Source organism: Heterodontus francisci, chromosome 2, assembly GCF_036365525.1.
Source record: "Heterodontus francisci isolate sHetFra1 chromosome 2, sHetFra1.hap1, whole genome shotgun sequence".
In the NCBI taxonomy this organism is placed as follows: Eukaryota; Metazoa; Chordata; class Chondrichthyes; order Heterodontiformes; family Heterodontidae; genus Heterodontus; species Heterodontus francisci.
In genome coordinates this window covers 67,311,480-67,333,226 of record NC_090372.1, presented here as the reverse complement: position 1 = coordinate 67,333,226, position 21,747 = coordinate 67,311,480, and the positions used below count along the sequence as shown (strand labels likewise).

The 21,747-nt window shown below is 43.4% G+C and overlaps 1 protein-coding gene across 1 annotated transcript in view; it reads left to right on the top strand.

The window, feature by feature from the left end:
* Nucleotides 1-20,893, top strand: part of med10 (mediator complex subunit 10) — a 30,480-nt gene extending 9,587 nt beyond the window's left edge. Inside the window, exons 3-4 of the mRNA XM_068050599.1 lie at nt 8,596-8,698; nt 19,617-20,893. Of these exons, the coding sequence (XP_067906700.1) occupies nt 8,596-8,698; nt 19,617-19,715 (202 nt within the window). The 3' untranslated portion in view covers nt 19,716-20,893. The remainder of the gene's footprint in view (nt 1-8,595; nt 8,699-19,616) is intronic.
* The last annotated feature ends 854 nt before the right edge of the window (nt 20,894-21,747 follow it).

Here is a 21,747-nt window from a genome sequence, read left to right as displayed (position 1 = left end):
CCTCCTCTGTACCCTCTCCAAAGCCTCCACGTCTTTCTGGTGGTGTGGCGACCAGAATTGCATGCAATATTCTGAGTGTGGCCTAACTAAGGTTCTGTACAGCTACAACATGACTTGCCAATTTTTATACTCTATGCCCCGACCGATGAAGGCAAGCATGCCGTATGCCTTCTTGACTACCTTATCCACCTGTGTTGCCACTTTCAGTGACCTGTGGACCTGTACGCCCAGATCTCTCTGCCTGTCAATACTCCTAAGGGTTCTGCCATTTACTGTATACCTCCCACCTGCATTAGACCTTCCAAAATGCATTACCTCACATTTGTCCGGATTAAACTCCATCTGCCATTTCTCCGCCCAAGTCTCCAACCGATCTATATCCTGCTGTATCCTCTGACAATACTCATCATTATCCACAACTCCACCAACCTTTGTGTCGTCCGCAAACTTACTAATCAGACCAGCTACATTTTCCTCCAAATCATTTATATATACCACAAACAGCAAAGGTCCCAGCACTGATCCCTGCGGAACACCACTAGTCACATCCCTCCATTCAGAAAAACACCCATCCACTGTTACCCTCTGTCTTCTGTGACTGAGCCAGTTCTGTATCCATCTTGCCAGCTCACCTCTGATCCCGTGTGACTTCACCTTTTGCACCAGTCTGCCATGCGGGACCTTGTCAAAGGCTTTACTAAAGTCCATAAAGACAACATCCACTGCCCTTCCCTCATCAATCATCTTCGTCACTTCCTCAAAAAACTCAATCAAATTAGTAAGGCACGACCTCCCCTTCACAAAACCATGCTGTCTCTCGCTAATATAGTTTGTTTCCAAATGGGAGTAAATCCTGTCCTGAAGAATCCTCTCTAATAGTTTCCCTACCACTGACGTAAGGCTCACCGGCCTATAATTTCCTGGATTATCCTTACCACCCTTCTTAAACAAAGGAACAACATTGGCTATTCTCCAGTCCTCTGGGACCTCACCTGTAGCCAATGAGGATGCAAAGATTTCTGTCAAGGCCCCAGCAATTTCTTCCCTTGCCTCCCTCAGTATTCTAGGGTAGATCCCATCAGGCCCTGGGGACTTATCTACCTTAATGCTTTGCAAGACACCCAACACCACCTCCTTTTTGATAATGAGATGACTGAGACTATCTGCACTCCCTTCCCTCGGCTCATCATCCACCAAGTCCTTCTCCTTGGTGAATACTGATGCAAAGTACTCATTTAGTACCTCACCCATTTCCTCTGGCTCCACGCATAGATTCCCATTTCTGTCCTTGAGTGGGCCAACCCTTTCCCTGGTTACCCTCTTGCTCTTTATATATGTATAAAAAGCCTTGGGATTTTCCTTAATCCTGTTTGCCAATGACTTTTCATGACCCCTTTTAGCCCTCCTAATTCCTTGCTTAAGTTCCTTCCTACTGTCTTTATATTCCTCAAGTGCTTCATCTGTTCCTAGCCTTCCAGCCCTTACAAATGCTTCCCTTTTCTTTTTGACTAGGCTCACAATATCCTGTGTTATTCAAGCTTCCCGAAACTTGCCAAACTTGTCTGTCTTCCTCACAGGAACATGCTGGTCCTGGATTCTAATCAGCTGACGTTTGAAAGACTCCCACATGTCAGATGTTGGTTTACCCTCAAACAGCCGCCCCCAATCTAAATTCTTCAGTTCCTGCCTAATATTGTTATAATTAGCCTTCCCCCAATTTAGTACGTTCACCCGAGGACTACTCTTATCCTTATCCACAAGTACCTTAAAACTTATGGAATTATGGTCACTGCTCCCGAAATGCTCCCCCACTGAAACTTCGACCACCTGGCCGGGTTCATTCCCCAATACCAGGTCCAGAATGGCCACATCCCTAGTTGGACTATCTACATACTGTTTCAAGAAGCCCTCCTGGATGCTCCTCACAAATTCTGCCCTGTCCAAGCCCCTAGCACTAAGTGAGTCCCAGTCAATATTGGGGAAGTTAAAATCACCCACCACTACAACCCTGTTACCTTTACATCTTTCCAAAATCTGTCTACATATCTGCTCCTCTACCTCCCACTGGCTGTTGGGAGGCCTGTAGTAAACCCCCAACATCGTGACTGCACCCTTCCTATTCCTGAGCTCCACCCATATTGCCTCGCTGCATGAACTCTCTGAGGTGTCCTCCCGCAGTACAGCTGTGATATTCTCCTTAACCAGTAATGCAACTCCCCCACCCCTTTTACATCCCCCTCTATCCTGCCTGAAGCTTCTAAAGCCTGGAACATTTAGCTGCCAATCCTGCCCTTCCCTCAACCAAGTCTCTCATAGCAACAACATCATATTTCCAAGTACTAATCCAAGCTCTACGTTCATCTGCCTTGCCTGTTATACTTCTCGCATTGAAACAAATGCACTTCAGACCACCAGTCCCGCTGTGCTCCGCAACATCTCCCTGCCTGCTCTTCCTCTTAGTCCTACTGGCCTTATTTACTATGTCCTCCTCATTTACTTCACTAGCCGTCCTACTGCTTTGGTTCCCACCCCCCTGCCACACTAGTTTAAACCCTCCCGAGTGACGCTAGCAAACCTTGCAGCCAGGATATTAGTACCCTTCCAGTTTAGATGCAACCCGTCCTTGTACAGGTCCCATCTGTCCCTGAAGAGAGCCCAATGGTCCAGATATCTGAAACCCTCCCTTCTACACCAGCTGCTCAGCCACGTGTTTAGCTGCACTATCTTCCTATTTCTAGCCTCACTGGCACGTGGCACAGGGAGTAATCCAGAGATTACAACCCATTTTGCAGTCAACAAAATGAATGACCAGTTAATGGATTTTTTTTTTTTTAGTGGCATTGGTTGAGGGCAAGGCATTGATCACAATCACAGAATTGTTACAACATAGAAGGCGGACATTCGGCTCATCGTGTCTGCACCGGCTCTCTGAGCAATTCACTTAGTGCCATTTCCTTGTCTTCTCCGCGTAACCAGGAAATCAAAGGGGAAACTCTCCAGTGGTTGGAGTCATACCCAGCACAAAGGAAGATGCTTGTTGGATGTCAATCATCCCAGTCCAAGGACATCACTGCAGGAGTTCCTCGGGGGTAGTGTCCCTGGCCCAACCATCTTCAGCTGCTTCATCAATGACCTTCCCTCCATCATAAGATCAGAATTGGAGATGTTTGCTGATGATTGTACAGTGGTCAGTGCCATTCGGTACAATTCATGACTCTTCAGATAATGAAGCAGCCTGTGTCCAGATGCAGCAAGACCTGGACAACATCCAGTCTTGGGCTGATAAGTGGCAAGTAACATTCGTGCCACACAAGTGCCAGGCAATGACCATCTCAAGGGAATCTAACCATCTCCCCTTGATGATCCATGCATTACCATTGCTGAATTTCCCCACTATCAACATCCTGGGGTTTACCATTGACCAGAAACTGAACTGGACCAGTCAAATAAATACTGTGGCGACAAGAGCAGGTCAGAGACTGGGAATTCGGTGGCGAGTAACTCCCCTCCTGACTCCCCAATGCCTGTCTACCATCTACAAGACAAGTCAGGAGTGTGATGGAATACTCTCCACTTGCCCGATTGGGTGCAGCTCCAATAACACTCAAGAAACTCGACACCATCCAGGACAAAGCAGCCCACTTGATTGGCACCTCATCCACCATCTTGAACATTCACTTTCTCTACCACCACCACACAGTGGCAGCAGTGTGTACCATCTACAAGATACACTGCAGCAACTCGCCACAGCACCTTCCAAACCTGCGATCTCTACCACCTAGCAGGACAAGGGCAGCAGATGCATGGGAACACCACCTGCAAATTCCCCTCTAAGTCACACACAATCCTGACTTGTAACGATATCGCCATTCCTTCACTCTCACTGGGTCAAAATCCTGGAACTCCCTTCCTAACAGCACTGTGGGTGTACCTACACCCCAAGGACTGCAATGGTTCAAGAAGGCAGCTCGCCACCACCTTCTCAAGGGCAATTGGGGATGGGCAATAAATACTGACCTAGCCAGTGACTCCCACATCCCATGAACGAATAAATAAAAAAACCCAGAACTTTCTTCCCTTTCAGTTAACAATCTAATTCCCTTTTGAATGCTTCAATTGAACCTGCCTGCACCACACTCACAGGCAGTGCATTTCAGACCTTAACCACTCACTGCATGGAAACAGTTTTCCTCATGTCGCTTTTGCTTCTTTAAATCTGTTCCCCCTCGTCCTCGATCCTTTCACAAATGGGATCAGTTTCTCCCTATCTATTCAGTCCAGACCCCTCATGATTTTGAGTACATCTATCAAATCTTCTCTCGGCCGCCTTTTCTCCAAGGACATCAGTCCTAATTTCTCCATTCTATCTACGTAACTGAAGTTCCTCATCCCTGGAACCATTCTCGTGAATCTTTTCTCCATGTGTTCACATCCTTCTATTTATTTTGAGCAGTTCATTGGAGGTCTTTAGCGTTCACCTGAATCACCAATACACGCAGATGAAGTATTGTACCTTTAACTATGAAGCACTCTCTTAGTACTATACAAGTGTCCAGCTAAGTTTGTGCCCAAGTCCTGGAACTGGGCACCCATAACTTTTATAAGTAGTTTAGTTGTTGAGGAAACTAGTCTTTGCCACGAGAGAAGGAATCCGGTTTCTTAGAGCAGTTTTAGCAAAGAAGAATGGCAGTTTCATTCAAGGTCAGTATATTATACTGATTTACAGCAGATCGTATTCGAGAAATGTATGGCAGTTACAAAGCAGAATCAAGCCGTTTGGCCCAGCCAGTCCGTGTCAGCATTTGCTCTCTGCACGAGAGTTCTAATCATATTTATCCTTTGTTCCCGTATTCCTTCAACCCCTTTTTCTTCCACTTATCCAGTATAAACTAAAATATTGACAGTTTCTGCCTCAATCCCTAATGCAGGAAGTGAATTGCACAGCTTCAAAACTCAAAGTTTCTATTGCCATTTGTTCTGAATCTCTTGCATTTAATCTTATATTGCCCCAGACTTGCTGGAAGCAATCTGCTTCTAACTACCCTATCCCATCCTTTTATAATTTTGAGAAATAGCCAAATCTGCATTCTTCTAACAAAAGCGCCCCAATTTTTCAAGCGTTTTTTTTTGTATTTTTATTTCCTCAAACTAGACAACATCCTGTGAATCTGTTGCACTCTTTCTCAAGCCTCAACATCCTTCTTATTGGGTGGAGCCCAATACTGCCCACAGCATCGTAACTGAGGACTTCAGGTTTTATATAGGGTGACATTATCCCTTGGCTTTTATATTCTATACCTCTTGAGATAAATTCTAGAATTCTATTAGCATTTTCTTACAGCTATATTAACCTTAGGTGCTGCCTTTAATGTTTTGTGAACCTGTATCCTCTCAAATTCTTGAAATCCACAGCACTGTGACTATTCAGAGTATAATTACTTTTTTAAACTCAAACTATCACCTCACACTTACTCGTACTGAATTCTATCTGCCAGTGATTGTTTGTATTTACCCAGCCCCCTCAGTTTAAAAACGGTATCACTTTCTTATGTCACTGTTTTGCCATTACATTAACACCCTTCCTGTTCCGATGTCGCCCCATCTGTTTCAGAACGGTTGCCAATGCCCAACAAAGCGGAATCCCTTATCCTGATGCTACTGCTTTAGCCATGCAGTGAGTTTCTCGACCTTCCTGTCCTTCCATGTTCTAGCACAGGATTGTCCAAACTTTTCGAATGGGGGGTGGGCATAGTACAATTTTTGTCTTAGGGGAATTGTGGAAAGATCAAGACATTAAAAATTCATTCTACTATTAATCAAAACAACAACAAATGTACATTTTTGTGAAGAAGCTTTAAATGGGAAGATCAATATATTGACTTACTTTCTCGTCATTATGTTGGACACTGATTTAGCAAGAGACCTCGCGTTTTTTTGTTTGCACACGTAGTCAGTGTTTGCCTGCACACTTATAGCAATGCAGAGTATTCCAGATAAATGTCAATCTGTCATAGGAAACATAGAAAATAGGAGCGGTAGTAGGCCATTCAGCCCTTCGGGCCTGTTACACCATTCTTGAAAGACCATGGTTGATCGTCTAATTCAGTACATTGTTCCCGCTTTTTCCCCATCTCCCTTGATCCCTTTGGCATTGAAAAATATATCTATCGTGAATATATTAAATTATTTGACCTCCACTGCCACTATATTTAATGACTTGGCCTCCAGTGCCTTCTGCAGCCGAGAATTCCACAGGTTCACCACCCTTCTGAGTGAAGAAATGTTTCCTCATCTCGGTTCTAAATGGCATACCCCTCATCCTGAGACTGTGACCCCCTGGTTCTGGACTCCCCAGCATCGGGAACATCCTCCCTGCATTTAGCCTGTCTAGTCCTATTAGAATTTTATAGGATTCTATGAGATTCCCTCTCATTCTTCTAAACTCCAGTGAATATAGGCCTAGTCAACCCGATCTCTCCTCATACGTCAATCCTGCCATCCCAGGAATCAGCCGAGTAAATCATCTTTGCACTCCCTCCATGGCAAGAACATGCTTCCTCATATAAGGAGACCAAAACTGCGCACAATACTCCAGATGTCTTCTCACCAAGGCCCTGTATAACTGCAGTAAGACATCCTTGCTCCTGTACACAAATCCTCTTGCAATGAAGGCCAACATACCATTTGCCTTCCTAATTGCTTGCTGCACCTAAATGCTTGCTTTCAGCGACTGGTGTACAAGGACACCCAGGTCTCGTTGCACCTCCCCTTTCCCAATCTATCATCATTCAGATAATTGGCCTTTCTGTTTTTACAACCTCACATTTATCCACGTTGTACTGCATCTGCCATGCATTTTCCCACTCACCCCACTTGTTCAAGTGCTAAAGGGGATAGACGTCGAACAGATCTAGCAACCCAGAATTGGGCATCCGTGAGGTGCTGTGGGCCATCAGCAGCAGCAGAATTGTACTCAATCACAATCTGCAACCTCATGGCTCGGCTTATCCCCCACTCTACGGTTAACATCAAGCCAGTAGACCAACCCTGGTTCAATGTAGAGTGCAGCAGGGCATACCAGGACCAGCACCAGGCAAACCTAAAAATGAGGTAACATAAGAACTAGCAACAGGAATAGGCAATTCAGCCTGTCAAGAGTGATCTGATCACTTTGCCTTTCCTTGTCTCTCTCTCTTGTCGTTGCCACCCCTCCTCCCCCGCCCCACCCCCTGGTCTGTGGTCTCCCCCTCTTTTCTCTGTCCCCATGTCTCTCTTCCTCTCTCTCCCCACCACCCCCCCGCCGATATTTTCAGGGAACAGGGGTGCTCAGCACAGCAGCTTTATGGTTGGTCAGATTTTTAAAAAAAGTATTGCGCTGACAGGTGCTTGGAGTGGGAACAACGGTTTCTGAACTTGGGACAGATTTGGGTTTTGCTGCGGGCTTTTAAAAATCAACGGTCAGTTCCCACCAGAAACCCCAAATCTGCCAGTGTTCAGGAACCGCTATTCCCGAAGCCAGCACCTGTCAGCTGTGAAACTGACAGTGCGATGTTTTAAAAAGCCAGTCTGAAAGAAGATGACAATTAAATTTCTCATCTCTGAAATACATCCGTGGGCTAAATGGTAACCATTGGCCGGCCAGATTCTGGCCGGCGGGCCATATGTTGAATGACCCTGTTCTCGCATGTGGTTTGGAGATTAATTTTGTGGGACCACGACAACAACACTTGTATTTAGCAAAATTGGGTGCACAACAGTTTAATGGGAATGAGGTGGAAAGTGCGGGGTATTGATTAGGTGAGCTTGGAGAAGAAAAAGGGGAATATAAGAGGGAAAGACAGGTTCAGGGCTAGATTGGGGATGGGAGCTGCTTTCACTTGGTGAGCAGGGGTAAGAGGGGAAACAGCAGGGGTAACTGAATAGATTGTGTCTCTATGCTAAATGAGAAATCCATCAGCACTTGCTGGAGGTCAGGGTGGAGGGGAAAGGAGATGTGGTTTTAAGGAGGCAGTTGATAGTAAAGAGTTAATTTTGCTCTCCTAGGTGATCCTAGAGGGGTAAGTGGTGTTGGCAGATGAAAGCGAGGCTTGGTAGAGCTTGATGTGCTCCAACCCGCTTTGATAGATTGCTAAGACATTTGTATGCCAGTTACTCATGTTTGTGCCCCTTGGGGCTTGTGGGAGCAAAGATGCAGGTGGGAATGATTGGGATGGGAAGGAGTGAAGATTTTGATCAGGGGACAAGGGCATCAAAGATGGAGTTGGGAATTAGAGGAGCAAATCAACAGCTGTAGAAGTACCGCAGTGAAGGAGAGCCTAAGGATAGGCAGTAAGGGATTGGGATGGGAAGCTCCCCCAACACCCCCCCCCCCAAAGATGGAGACAGGAAATGGAATTTAATTTGGATGGTAAGCGATGCAAGGGAATCATCAGAGATGGCCTTATTGATTGAGACTCTCATTTACAACTGTTTCTTACCAATGTTTGAGTTTCAGTATCTTGGGATCCTATTTTTTTTTTTTTTTTGCAGTATTATGAGGGAATATCCAGAAAAATTACATGTATATTCATCTCAAATTATTCATTTTAAACACAGGTACATTGATCAAGGCCGCAATCCTCAACTTTACACCAAAGAATGCTTGGAGAGAGCCTTGGCCAAGAACGAGCAAGTCAAAGGAAAAATTGACACGTTGAAGGTAGGTAATCTGAGGAATTTATTCATCAACTCTGATTTTAAGGAGTTATGCTATGAGACAACCAAAGATATGTGCTTAATAAGGTTACCTCCTGTTTAAAGCTTAACACTGACTGTCAAATAGAAGTGGTGGTGTTACATCTGATGAATGCTTAATCATTGAAAGCTGCAGTAGCATTCTTGTAAAAATGGGAAAAACATTCTAACAATGTTTACAGTGCCACAGAAGTGTTTATAAATGGAATATATTGTCAAGTGTAATTAATGAATTTTTAGGAAGTGGACAAGACCCTGATTAGTGGAGTAATAGAATGATGTAGGGCTTGGTTTAGCGGTAGCAATTGGGCTATTTCATTTGAAGCAAAAGTTGAGAACATATTGAATTCCTATGTAATAAGCTGAATAGCCTTTTTTTCATATTCTTAACACATGACGTGAAGACTTGTGCTGGAGTTAAATGAGGCAGCTGGTATGAACCTGGTGATTGAGGATAGCATATGCTTGCATCCTTCATGTACAGAAATTTCACTCCGTGTATCTTGAAACATATTCATCAACCTGTGGCTGAATTGTGGTTAAATTGCAAGGAACTTTGCAGAGATTGGTTATGAATGTGAATCTCAATGCATTGAAGGACCAAGCAAAGGTATATCATTTAATGGTTTTCATTGGCAAGCAAGTTTCATTGGGCAGCACAGTGGCGCAGTGGTTAGCACCGCAGCCTCACAGCTCCAGGGACCCGGGTTCGATTCTGGGTACTGCCTGTGTGGAGTTTGCAAGTTCTCCGTGTCTGCGTGGGTTTTCGCCGGGTGCTCCGGTTTCCTCCCACATCCAAAGACTTACAGGTGATAGGTAAATTGGCCGTTGTAAATTGCCCCTAGTGTAGGGAGGTGATGGGGAATATGGGATTACTGTAGGGTTAGTATAAATGGATGGTTGTTGGTCGGCACAGACTCTGTGGACCGAAGGGCCTGTTTCAGTGCTGTATTTCTAAATTAAAAAAATAAATAAAGTTGTCTCACTTGCTGATTTTGAAGAAAATGCAGGGATGCTATTGAATGCCTACAAGGGGAAAAAGTTAAGATGATATTTGGCCACTTGCTTTCCTATTCTCTTTGCTTAATAGAGGAAGTTGTTGAAAGAAAGGTACCAATGATGAAAAGTGGATAAGCATGGATAAAAATGAGAAGCAAAGGAAAGATGTTGAGAATGTAAAACTAAGATGAGGGAAAGAGCTCTTTGTGAAGTAAACAATCGAAATGGAATAGGTAACACTAAATCGCACTTATAAATGAGGAAAGAAAACTGAAAATCAAAGGTTTGGAAACTGGTGAGCAAGGACAGAAGAATGCAAGGAGGAAAGTATCTTGCATGTCTGACATCAATGGTTTCAGGAATTTTTGAGGTACTCAAGTTAAAGCCTGGCTACCAGACCTGAACCTGACTAGACCCGATTACGTGTTGGGTTCGGGTCGGGTCTATATTCCAAGCCCAGCATTCGGGCTGTGGTCGGGAGGTCCCGGGATCGGGCTTACCTGTGATTCCCCACAAGTCCATCTGCAGGAATAGTCTGCTGCTTGAATGGATGAAGGATATTCGTGTCGGGTTGGGCGTGAAAAAAAATTAAAGGATTCGGGGCCGGGTATAGGTTGGCTGTGGTCGGGTCAGGGTCGGGTTTTAATGTCAAGATGGACATCAAGGTTACATCTGCGCACCACCTTGTTAAGTATTGTAATTGATCCAAAAGAGCCACTTGGAAGTGGGCGCACTAAAATTTGGGCCAGAACCTAAGAAAAGGATATGAAATATGTGGAGGATGTTGCTGACCTTATTGATACCTTGGTTGTTTCATCACAATGACCTGGAAGATGAAGGAAAAGGGTGAAGCTCAATTGTTGCCATAGATTGAGGATATGCCTGTAGTACAAGGATAAAGGAAGACTGAAATGTGTTTGAGATAGTAGAGCATACTGTTAATTAAATGGTTATTTGGTTATTTTTCCTAAAATATTGTATTGATAGGTTAGTAGTGCTTTGTTTTTCGTGAGGATCCAATGATTACTTCATTCTTTGTTCCCCATAAAATATCTGGGCAGGGGGAAAAAAAACATTGATTGCCTGGATAATTGTGGGACCAAATGTGATTAGGGATTAGGTTATTATTGGATCTCCCAAAGGAGAAGTGCAAAAAGATGTTCACTATCAGGTGCAGGACCGAATGATTGCTGGCTTAATGAGAAGATATATCTTGTGTATGATGGAGCAGGTTATGGTAAAATGATTATAATGGCAAGGATATGTGTGCTGTATGGCTGAAAACAGTATCTTTGTGTTGTGGAATAGGCTGTAGCTGTGAAAAGACTGTATTTAAGGTGAAAGCTGAGATAAACCAGATGTGAAACCAGCTTTGACTGCAGGATCTTGTGTATGTGGTTCCATCTAGTTTGAACAGCTAATCACTTTAAAAAAAAAAAAAATTCTTAAGTGTTTCCACCGGTTTAAAATATACTATATAGCTTTCTACTGTTCACTCATTCTAATAGGAATATTCATTTCCTACTAGAATAAGGTTCCCTGGCAGTGATTACCTAAGTGGCCATTCATTTGAGCCTTGACAGTGAGTCCTGGCAAGTTATCTGATTCAAAGGCACTATAGGCCTTCTCCTTTTTTCTCATTTGGGGTGCATACAAGCTTCCAGTGAGGGTCACTATACACTGCTTAGAAGCCATTCTACAAAACAGTAGTGCAGCTAATTGTGGTCATAGATTTCATAGAGACCAGCTAAATTAGCCCAGACCAGGGATTGAACCAAGGCCTTTCTGATCTGACTCAGTCACAAGTGACATTTTTTGTGACTGAAGTAAACTATCCCTTTATCTCCTTCCTGACCTGTCTGCAGCCTTTGACATGGTTGCCTACACCATCCTCTTTCAAAGCCTTTCCTCCGTCATCCAGCTGGGTGGAACTCCACTTGCCTTGTTCCAATCTTATCTGTCCAGTCATAGCCAGAGAATCACCTACAATGGCTTTTCTTCCTGCTCCTGCATCATTACCTCTGGTGTCCCCAAAGGATCTATTGTTGGCCCCCTCCTATTTCTCATCTACGTGCTGCCCTTTGGCGACTTCATTTGAAAACACATCCGGTTCCAAATGTATGTTGACAACACCTGGCTCTATCTCACTACCACTTCTCTCAACACCTCCACTGTCTCTAATTTGTCAGACCTATTGTCCAACATCCAGTATTAGATGAGCAGAAATTTTCTTTAACTAAATATCGGAAAGACTGAAGCCATTGTCGTCTTTCTGCACCTTAATCTCTTCCCCAGCCACCAACTGCAACCCTCTCCCTGGTAACAGTCTGAGGTTGAACCAGACCACTCACAACCTTGGTGTCATAGTTGACTCCAAGATAAACTTCAGACCACATATCCGCTCCATCACCAAGGCTGCCTACTTCTACCAGTGTAACATCACCTCAATCCACCCCGCCTCAGCTCATCTGCTGAAACTCTCATCCATACCTTTGTTACTTCTAGACTTGACTATTCCAATGCACCATTGGCTAGTCTCCTACATTCGTTGCCCCATAAACTTGAGTTCATTCAAAACTCTGTTGTTCCTATCTTCACTTGCACTAAGTGTTGTTAACCCAGCACCCCTGTTCTTGCTGACCTACATTGGCTCCCAGTCTGCTCATAGCTTAATTTTACAATTCTCATCTTTGTTTTCAAATCCCTCCATGGCCTCATCCATCTCGATCTCTTGTAACTTCCTCCAGTCCTACATTCCAGAGATCGCTGCGCTCCTCCAATTCTGGCCTCTTGCACATCTGTGATTGTAATCACCACCGTTGTTGGTGGCCATGCCTTCAGCTGCCTAGGCCCAAGCTGTGAAATTCCCTCGCTAAATCTCTCTATCACTCTTTCCTCCTTTTAAGACCTACCTCTGACCAAGCTTTTGGTCATCTACCCTAATATCGTATGTGGCTTGGTATCCAATTTTGTTTGATAATGCTCCTGTGAAGCACGATGATTTACTATGTTTAGATTTAGAGATACAGCACTGAAACAGGCCCTTTGGCCCACAGAGTCTGTGCTGACCATTAACCACCCATTTATACTAATCCTACACTAATCCCAAATTCCTACCACATCCTCACCTGTCCCTATATTCCCCTACCTATACTAGGGGCAATTTATAATGGCCAATTTACCTATCAACCTGCAAGTCTTTTGGCTGTGGGAGGAAACCGGAGCACCTGGAGGAAACTCACGCAGACACAGGGAGAACTTGCAAACACCACACAGGCAGTACCCAGAATTGAACCCGAGTCGCTGGAGCTGTGAGGCTGCGGTGCTAACCACTGTGCCGCCCCAGATGTTAAAGATGCTATATAAATACAACTATTTTAATCTTTCAGGGGATGTGAGCATTGATGGCAAGACCAGCATTTATTGCCCATCCCTAATTCACCTTGAGAAGGTGGTGGTGAGCCACCTTCTAGAACTGCAGCAGTCCACATGGTGTAGGTACACGCATAGTGCTTTAGGGAGTTCCAGGATTTTGACCCAGCGACAGTGAAGGAATGGTAATGTATTTCCCAGTCAGGATGTTGTGTGACTTGGAGAGGAGCTTGCAGGTGGTCCCATTTGTCTGCTGCCCTTGGCCTCGGTGATAGAGGTCATGGATTTGGAAGGTCCTGTCAAATGAAGCTTGATGAGTTGCTACAGTGCATCTTGAAGATGGAACACTGCTGCCACTGGGTGCTCATGGTGGAGGGACTGAATGTTTAAGGTGATGGACGGAGTGCCAGTCAAGCAGGCTGCTTTGTCCTCTATGTTGTTGAGCTTCTTGAGTGTTGTTGGAGCTGCACTCATCCAGGCAAGTGGAGAGTATTTCATCACACTCCTGACTTGTGCCTTGTAGATGGTGGACAGGCTTTTGGAGTCAAGAGATGAGTTACTTGCTGCCGCATTCCGGCTGCTGACTTGCACTAGTAACCACGGTATTTATATGGCTGGTCTGGTTAAGTTTCTGGTCAATGGTAACCCACCCAGGATGTTGATGGTAGGGGTTTCAGCAATCGTAATGCCCTTGAATGTCAAGGAGAGATGGGTAGATTCTCTCATGTTGGAGATGGTCATTGCCTGGCACTTATGAGGCGCAAATGTTACTTGCCACTTAATGAGCCCAAGCCGGAATGTTGTCCATGTCTTGCTGCATGCAGGAATGGACTGCCTCAGTATCTGAGGAGTCTCGAATGGTACAGAACACTGCAATCATCAGTAAATATCTTCCCATCTGACCTTATGTTGAAGGAAAGGTAATTGTTGAAGCAGTTGAAGATGGTTGGGCCTAGAACGTTTCCCTGAGGAACTCCTGCAGCGATGTCCTCAGAGTCGGTTATACAGCACAGAAACAGGCCCTTCGGCCCATTGTGTCTGTGCCAGCCATCAAGCACCCATCTGTTCTAATCCTGGGATTAATCCTGAAATGATTGGCCTCCAACAATGACAACCATCTTCCTCTATGTGAGGTTTGACTCCAGCCTGTGGAGAGATTTTCCCCCGACTCCCATTGACTTCAATTTTGCTAGGGCTCCTTAATGCCACACTCGGTCAAATGCTACCTTGATGTCAAGGGCAGTCACTCATATCTCACCTCTGGAATTCAGCTGTTTTGTTAATGGTTGGACCAAGGCTGTAATGAGCTCTGATTCTGAGTGGCCCTGGCAGAACCCAAGCTGAACATCGGTGAGCAGGTGGTTATTGCTGAGTAAGTGGTGCTGGATAGCAATGTCAATGTCACTTTCCATCTCTTTGCTGATAATTGAGAGTAGACTGCTGGGGTGGTAATTGGCAAGGTTGGATTTGTCCTACTTTTTATGGACAGGATCTACCTGGGCAAATTTCCACATTGTTGGGTAGATGCCAGTGTTTTAGCTGTACTGGAACAGCTTGGCTAGGGACATGGCTAGTTCTGGGACACATATTTTTAGCACTATAAGCAGAGTGTTGTCAGCGCCCTAAGGCCTTTTCTGTATCGAGTGCCTATAGCTATTTGTTGATATCACGTGGAGCGAATCGAATTGGCTGAGGACTGGCATGTGAGATGCTGGGGACCTCAGGAAGAAGCCAAGATGGATCATCTACTTGGCACTTCTGGCTGAAGATTGTTCAGTCTTGTCTTTTGTGCTTTTTCGGCTTCTCCCATTGTTGAGGATGGAGATGTTCATGCAGCATCGTCCTCAAGTTAGTTGTTTTAATTGTCTACCATCATTCATGACTGGATGTGGCTGGACTGCAGAGCTTTGATCTGATCAGTTGGTTGTGGGATCACTTAGCTCTGTCTATCGCTTGTAGTTTCTGCTGTTTAGCATGCATGTAGTCCTGTGTTGTAGCTTCGCTTGGTTGGCATCTCATTTTAGATGTGTGTGGTGCTGCTCCTGGCATGCTGTCCTGCACTCCTCATTGAACTGGGGTTGAACTCCTGGCTTGATGGTAATGGTAGGGTATATGCTGGGCCATGAGATTACAAATTGGGGTTGAATGCAAACTTGTTGACTCAGATGGTTATTTTACATTAGAAGTCTGCGACTGGACTTTATATATTATAGATATTTTACATCTTTGCGTTTTTAAAAAGTCTCAATGGAAACAAATTAGAATACAGATTCTGGTGATGGCATTGAATGTATGTGGGAGACCAGGCATTTCTTATTTAGTGAGGCCAGTGTGTATTGGAATGAGAGCTACTTGGTTATGTTTTATCATCTGTATTGATATTCTGTATTAGAAGTTGATAGCTTTTCAAAGATGTGAAGTTGAAAAATGTGGAGTATTAGTTTTGTACTGATTTCATTGTCATTTGCGTTTTGTTTTTGGCTAAATTACAAGTTGCTTTGTTTTTGGGAAGTGCTGCACAAAACTTTTATGCCATACTTCCAGAGGTATGTTTGCAGCTATCCACTGAAGGTATCTAATATGTAGGAGCACTTCATAGTAAAGTCATATACCGCAAATAAATAAATTCATGGTGCAGTGTAGCATACATGGCAAAAAATTTGAGAATGCATGATCTGATTATGCCCTTGTAGCAAAAGCATTATTTTATGGAAATAACCTACATCACCAATTTTCCTGATCTGTTGCACTTGCTGTCATGCAGCACCAGAGCTAGTGTGAACAGAGGGAGAATGCCTGGGGAGCAATGCATTGTGATGCAGCAAGCATATCGGAAGCAAATCTGTAAGATAAAAGGAGTATGACATTTGCAAGCTTCCCAGGTTCTGAATCACAGAATTGTTACAGTGCAGAAGGAGGCCATTCATCCCATCGTGTCCACACCAGCTCTCCAAAAGAGCAATTTACTCAGTTCCATTCCCCTGTAACCCTGCACATTCTTCCTTTTCACATAACAGTTTAATTCCCTTTTGAATGCTTCAATTGAACCTGCTTCCACCACACTCTTAGGCAGTGCGTTCCAGATGTTAACACTCTGTCTGAAAAAGTTTTTCCTCGTGTCACTTTTGCTTCTCTTAACAAATACTTTAAACCTGTGCCGCCTTGTTGTTGTTCCTCTCACAAGTGAGAACAGTTTCTCTCTATCTAATATAAAAGCAAAATACTGCGGATGCTGGAAATCTGAAATAAAAACAAGAAATGCTGGAACCACTCAGCAGGTCTGGCAGTATCTGTGGAAAGAGAAGCAGAGTTAACGTTTCGGGTCAGTGACCCTTCTTCGGAACCCTTCTCTCTACTCTGTCCAGACACCTCATGATTTTGAATACCTCTATCAAAACACCTCTCAGCCGCCTTTTCTCCAAGGAAAACAGCCCTAACTTCTCCAATCTGTCTTCATGACTGAAGTTCCTCATCCCTGGAACCATTCTCATGAATCTTTTCTGTACTTTATTCAATGCCCCCACATCTTTCCTGAAGTGTGACACCCAGAACTGGACACAATACTCCAGCTGAGGCTGAACTAGTGTCTTATATGCTGGGAATCTGAAATAAAATAGTGTCTTATACAAGTTCAACATAACTTCCTTGCTGTTGTACTATGTGCCCCTATTAATAAAGCCCAGATTACTGTGTGCTTTATTAACCACTCTCTCAACCTGCCCTTCCACCTTCAATGACTTGTGCACATATACACTCAGGTCCCTCTGCTCTTGCAACCCCTTTAAAATTATACCTTTATTTTGTATTGTCTCTCCATGTTGTTCCTACCAAAATGAATCACTTCACATTTCTCTGCATTGAACTTCATCTGCCACCTGTCTGCCCATTCCACCAAGTTGTCTTAATCCTTTTGGAGTTCTACCCTATCTTCATTACAGATCACAATGCTTCCTGGTTTTGAATCATCTGCAAACTTTGAAATTGTGCCCTGTGCACCAAGGTATAGGTCATCAATATACATCAGGAAAAGCAAGGGTCCCAACACTGATCCCTAGGGAGCTCCACTACAAATCTTCCTCCCGCCCCCACCCCCCTCCCCCCCCCCCCCAAAAAAAATCCATCAACCACTACTTTGTTTCCTGTCACTCAGCTAATTCCATGTCCATGTTGCTACCGTTCCTTTTATTCCATGAGCTATAAGTTTGCTCACAAGTCTGTTGTGTGGCACTGCATCAAACTGTACACCACGTCGACAGCATTGCTCTGATCAACCTTCTCTGTTACCTCCTCAAAAACCTCCAGCAAGTTAAACATTATTTTCCCTTGAGAAATCCATGCTGGCTTTCCTTAATTGACCCGCATTTATCCATGTGACTATTTTGTCCCGAATTATTTTTTCCCATCACCAAAGTTGAACTAAGTGGCCTATAGTTGCTGGACTTATCTTTACACCCCTTTTTGAACAAGGATGTAACATTTGCAATTCTCCCGTCCTCTCGCGCCCCTGAGTCTAAGGAGGACTGAAAAATTATGGCCAGTGACTCCTCCATTTCCACCCTCACTTCCCTCCGTATCCTTGGATGCATCTCATCCGCACCTGGTGTTTTATCCACCTTAAGTACAGGCAGCCAATCTAATACATCCTCTTTATCAATTTTATACCCTTCTAATGTCTGAATTGCCTCCTCTTTCACCATTGTCTGTCTGGGCTGCATCTTCCTTGGTAAAGACAGTTGCAAAGTATTCATTTAATACCTCAGCTATGCCCTCTGCTTCCATGTGTAAATCCCCTTTCTGGTCCCTAATCAGCCCCACTCCTCCTTTTACCACCCTTTTACTATTTTCCCATAGAAAACTTAGGGATTTCCTTTCATGTTAGCTGCCAGTCTCTTTCCCTGCTCTCTCTCGTTGCTTCCCTTATTTTCTTTTTCACTTCCCCTCTGGACCTTCTATATTCAGACTGGTTCTCAATTGTATTTTCTACCTGGCATCGGTCATAAGCACACTTTTTCTTTATCTTAATCTCTACCTCTTTTGTCATCCAGGGAGCTCTGGATTTTTTTGCCCTACCTTTTCCCCTTCAAGAGAACATACCTGATTGTGCCCAAACTATCTTTTCTTGAAGGTAGCCCACTGTTCAGCTACCGGTTTTCCTGCCAACTTTTGACTCCAGTTTATTCACCCCAGCTCTATTCTTGCCCTATTGAAGTCTGCTTTCCCCCCCAGTTAATTATTCTTACTGAACTATAAAGGGCAGAATTTTCCTTTAGGCATTTGTGGCTTTGTACTTGTCAGCATGTGAATTAAACTGCAACAAAAAAGTAACTTTTCTTGTCTCGTCCAGTTGATTTGAGCCTATCCATTGTTGGGGCTAAGTTTCTTCCTTTGTTGAAATGCAGTCTGGAAGGGCACTTATATTAGTCTTATTGTCTTCTATGGCATCTTGTGCCTAAGTTGACAGGAGGAGATAAATCTATAAGTTGATTGGATAGTCAGTGACTGCTCTACAGAGCTTTGAGAGTCAGCACATTTTATTTGGAACAACAAATTCTCAACATTAATTTATATTGCATGCAATTTCCAGCTTCCTCCTCTTCTGGAACTGAGGCTTGGATCCACTGGCCATTGAGTATTTGGGGGTGGGGAGGGGGAGAGTTCACATTTCCAATCCTCTGTTGCTAGGTTTGTCATCTTGGAGTCAATTTAACTCTTAAAAACATCCTACCTACGTTTAAAGGAACAGCAGTACAATGGGATTAGACTTGAGTGGTTGGTTGTGTGGAGAGGGAACACTGGTGTAAATTGGTCTAACTGGCCTTTCCCTGTAATGCAGCATTTAAAACTGCACTTAAGTAGTTAAAGTTGCTGTCATTGTTTCTGTGTCTTGTGTGCAGCTATTACAGCTACAAAGTTTGGCGAAGCTACTCTTCCCCAAACTGCCACTAAAGCAGGTGTTTCCTCCTCTTTTTTGTTTCTTTAAAAATAATTTGTTGTTTTTCTTCAACTTGCACTGTTATGAGGTTGGTGTTGAACTGGAAACAAATGTATAAGAATAGCTTGGGTTGATTAATTATGTTTTTGTTTTACACTGATAATGTTTTCACCTTCATGACCTTTTCTTTTTAACCCAGTGAAAATCTGGAAATTGTACCGAGAGTTGCATAAACTCATTCTACCATTCTGTGACATCTAACTTGTATAACTTTTCTCTGGTTTTGTTTTTATATTTTAAGAATGTTTTTAAGTGTTAAAGCAATCTTTTTCTTGTAACATCCAGAGCGTTCAAATATCAGTGAAGATACTTCTAAATAATAGAACCTGAAAATGACTGGTAGCAATCGGGGAAAAAAAGGTGGTGTGGAGGGATGGGTGGTGGTGTTGTGATGGATGGAGAGAGAGCACATGCCCTTGATAGGGTGTAAAAATAATGGCCTAGGGAATAAAAATGTGCTAGCTTTAAGCTCGTAATGAAACATGTTTTGCAATGGTGAATTTTGTTTTTATTGTTTCAGAAATTCAAAGGACTTCTGATTCATGAACTGAGCAAAGTGTTTCCTGAAGAAATGTCCAAATACCGAGCTATTCGATGTGAAGATCATCTGCCCACGTAGCTAGATCCACCATGTTCTATTTGGAACTATACTGCTTCCTTTTTTCAGGAAACGAACAATGTGGCTAACTTTTTGCAGCCTGAGAAATTATTCTTGAATGCTTAAGAGGAATACATAATTTGTTTCCTACACTGAAATGGACCTGAAAAGAAAACTGGGAAAGAAGCAAATGCGTTTTTCCTTTCTAGATGCATTAGTGCTTGGATTGAATGGGACTTAGTTCGTTCGTGTCAGATATTATGAAGGCAGCATGATGATTGGATGGGAAGATGTACTCAGTAAAACAGATTCAGATACTTTTGTACCGGTGTACATGATAAATGCATTTTGTATAGTGCTAGTCAGTGCAGCAATTTTTGTAATAAAACAGGTTCTTTGTGACCAGAATGCTTAAACAGATTTTAACTGTACAATTTCTAAATGACTTTAAAAGGCCCAAAAAATTCAGAGCAAAAAAAAAAGACACTTTAGCTCAAAGTGCACATTATCAGGAGTCCATGGATGTCCATCCCACACTACCTTAAATACTAATTTTCTTTCCATACCTCTCTTTGGGGGCGCTGAATCAAGCTGTGATGTTAATTATCTTTGAAACACTCCTTCTTAACAATTAATATCTCCGCTTTGTAAAGGTGCCAGTCAGTCCCAAATTAGCTTTTTTCCATTCTGATGAAAGATTATCATTTTGAAACCTAGCTTTATTTCTCTTTCCACATATGCTGTCAGACCTGCTGAGTACTTCCAGCATTTTCTGTTTTTATTTCAAATCAACTATGTTCTCTGGGAGTTCCACATATTGGCTATCTTGCAGCGGGAGGTGGTGGGGAGGGAAGTGAGGGGAGAGTATTTTTCTGGTCCTTGAGGTTTGTGAATTTTTATATGTCCTTGAGGCACATGTTCATTGAAATAAAGTTTGATTTTTCCATATGCTGTCACTGTAGAAAGCCTTTTATTGCTTATTGCGTGTCCTTAAACAAGGCACGTACCAACAAACATGTACCTCTTGCTTTATTTTTCCCTTTCACTAATTCTATGCACGGTGGCGTATCCCATCCAACTGGGTGGACAAGTGGACCATTCCAAAGCCTCCAACTATGTAGAACGTAATCTGGTTTTTAGGAGATGCATAATGTACAGACGTGGATTGACTTTTCCTTTTCTGCTGTGTTCTTCCCCCTCTGGTGATACAACCCCCACTTGGCACCTAACTGAAACCTTGGTTAGGATTAAAAACTTATTGTATTAAAACTTTTGTATGTGGTGGTTGCTTGCAACTGTTGACATACCTTTTGAGACCCGCTGTCTTAACATTATAAATGTTTCCTTACAGTGCTGTGATTGCAGTTTTTTAAAAAAGAAATTATTATACAGCAACAAAAATAAGTAAGTTAACAAGTACAAAGGCAAGAAAATTGGATTTCAAAAGGAACGACATTGACTATTCTCCAGTCCTCTGGCACCTCACCTGTAGCCAATGAGGATACAAAGATTTCTGTCAAGGCCCCAGCAACTTCTTCCCTTGCCTCCCCCAGTATTCTGGGGAAGATCCCATCAGGCCCTGGGGACTTATCTACCTTAATGCTTTGCAAGACGCCCAACATCTTTTTGATAACGACATGACCCAGACTACACCCCCTTCCCTAGACTCATCATCTCTTTGGTGAATACTGATGCAAAGTACTCATTTAGTACCTCGCCCATTTCCTCTAACTCCACACATAGATTCTCTCCTCTGTCCTTGAGTGGGCCAATCCTTTCCCTGGTTACCCTCTTGCTCTTTATATATGTATAAAAAGCCTTGGGATTCTCCTTAATCCTGTTTGCCAATGACTTTTCATGACCCCTTTTAGCCCTCCTGACTCCTTTCTTTATATTCCTCAAGGGCTTCGTCTGTTCCCAGCCTTCTAGCCCTTACGAATGCTTCCTTTTTCTTTTTGACTAGGCTCACAATATCGCTCGTTATCCAAGGTTCCCGAAACTTGCCAAACTTATCCTTCTTTCTCACAGGAACATGCTGGTCCTGGATTCTAAT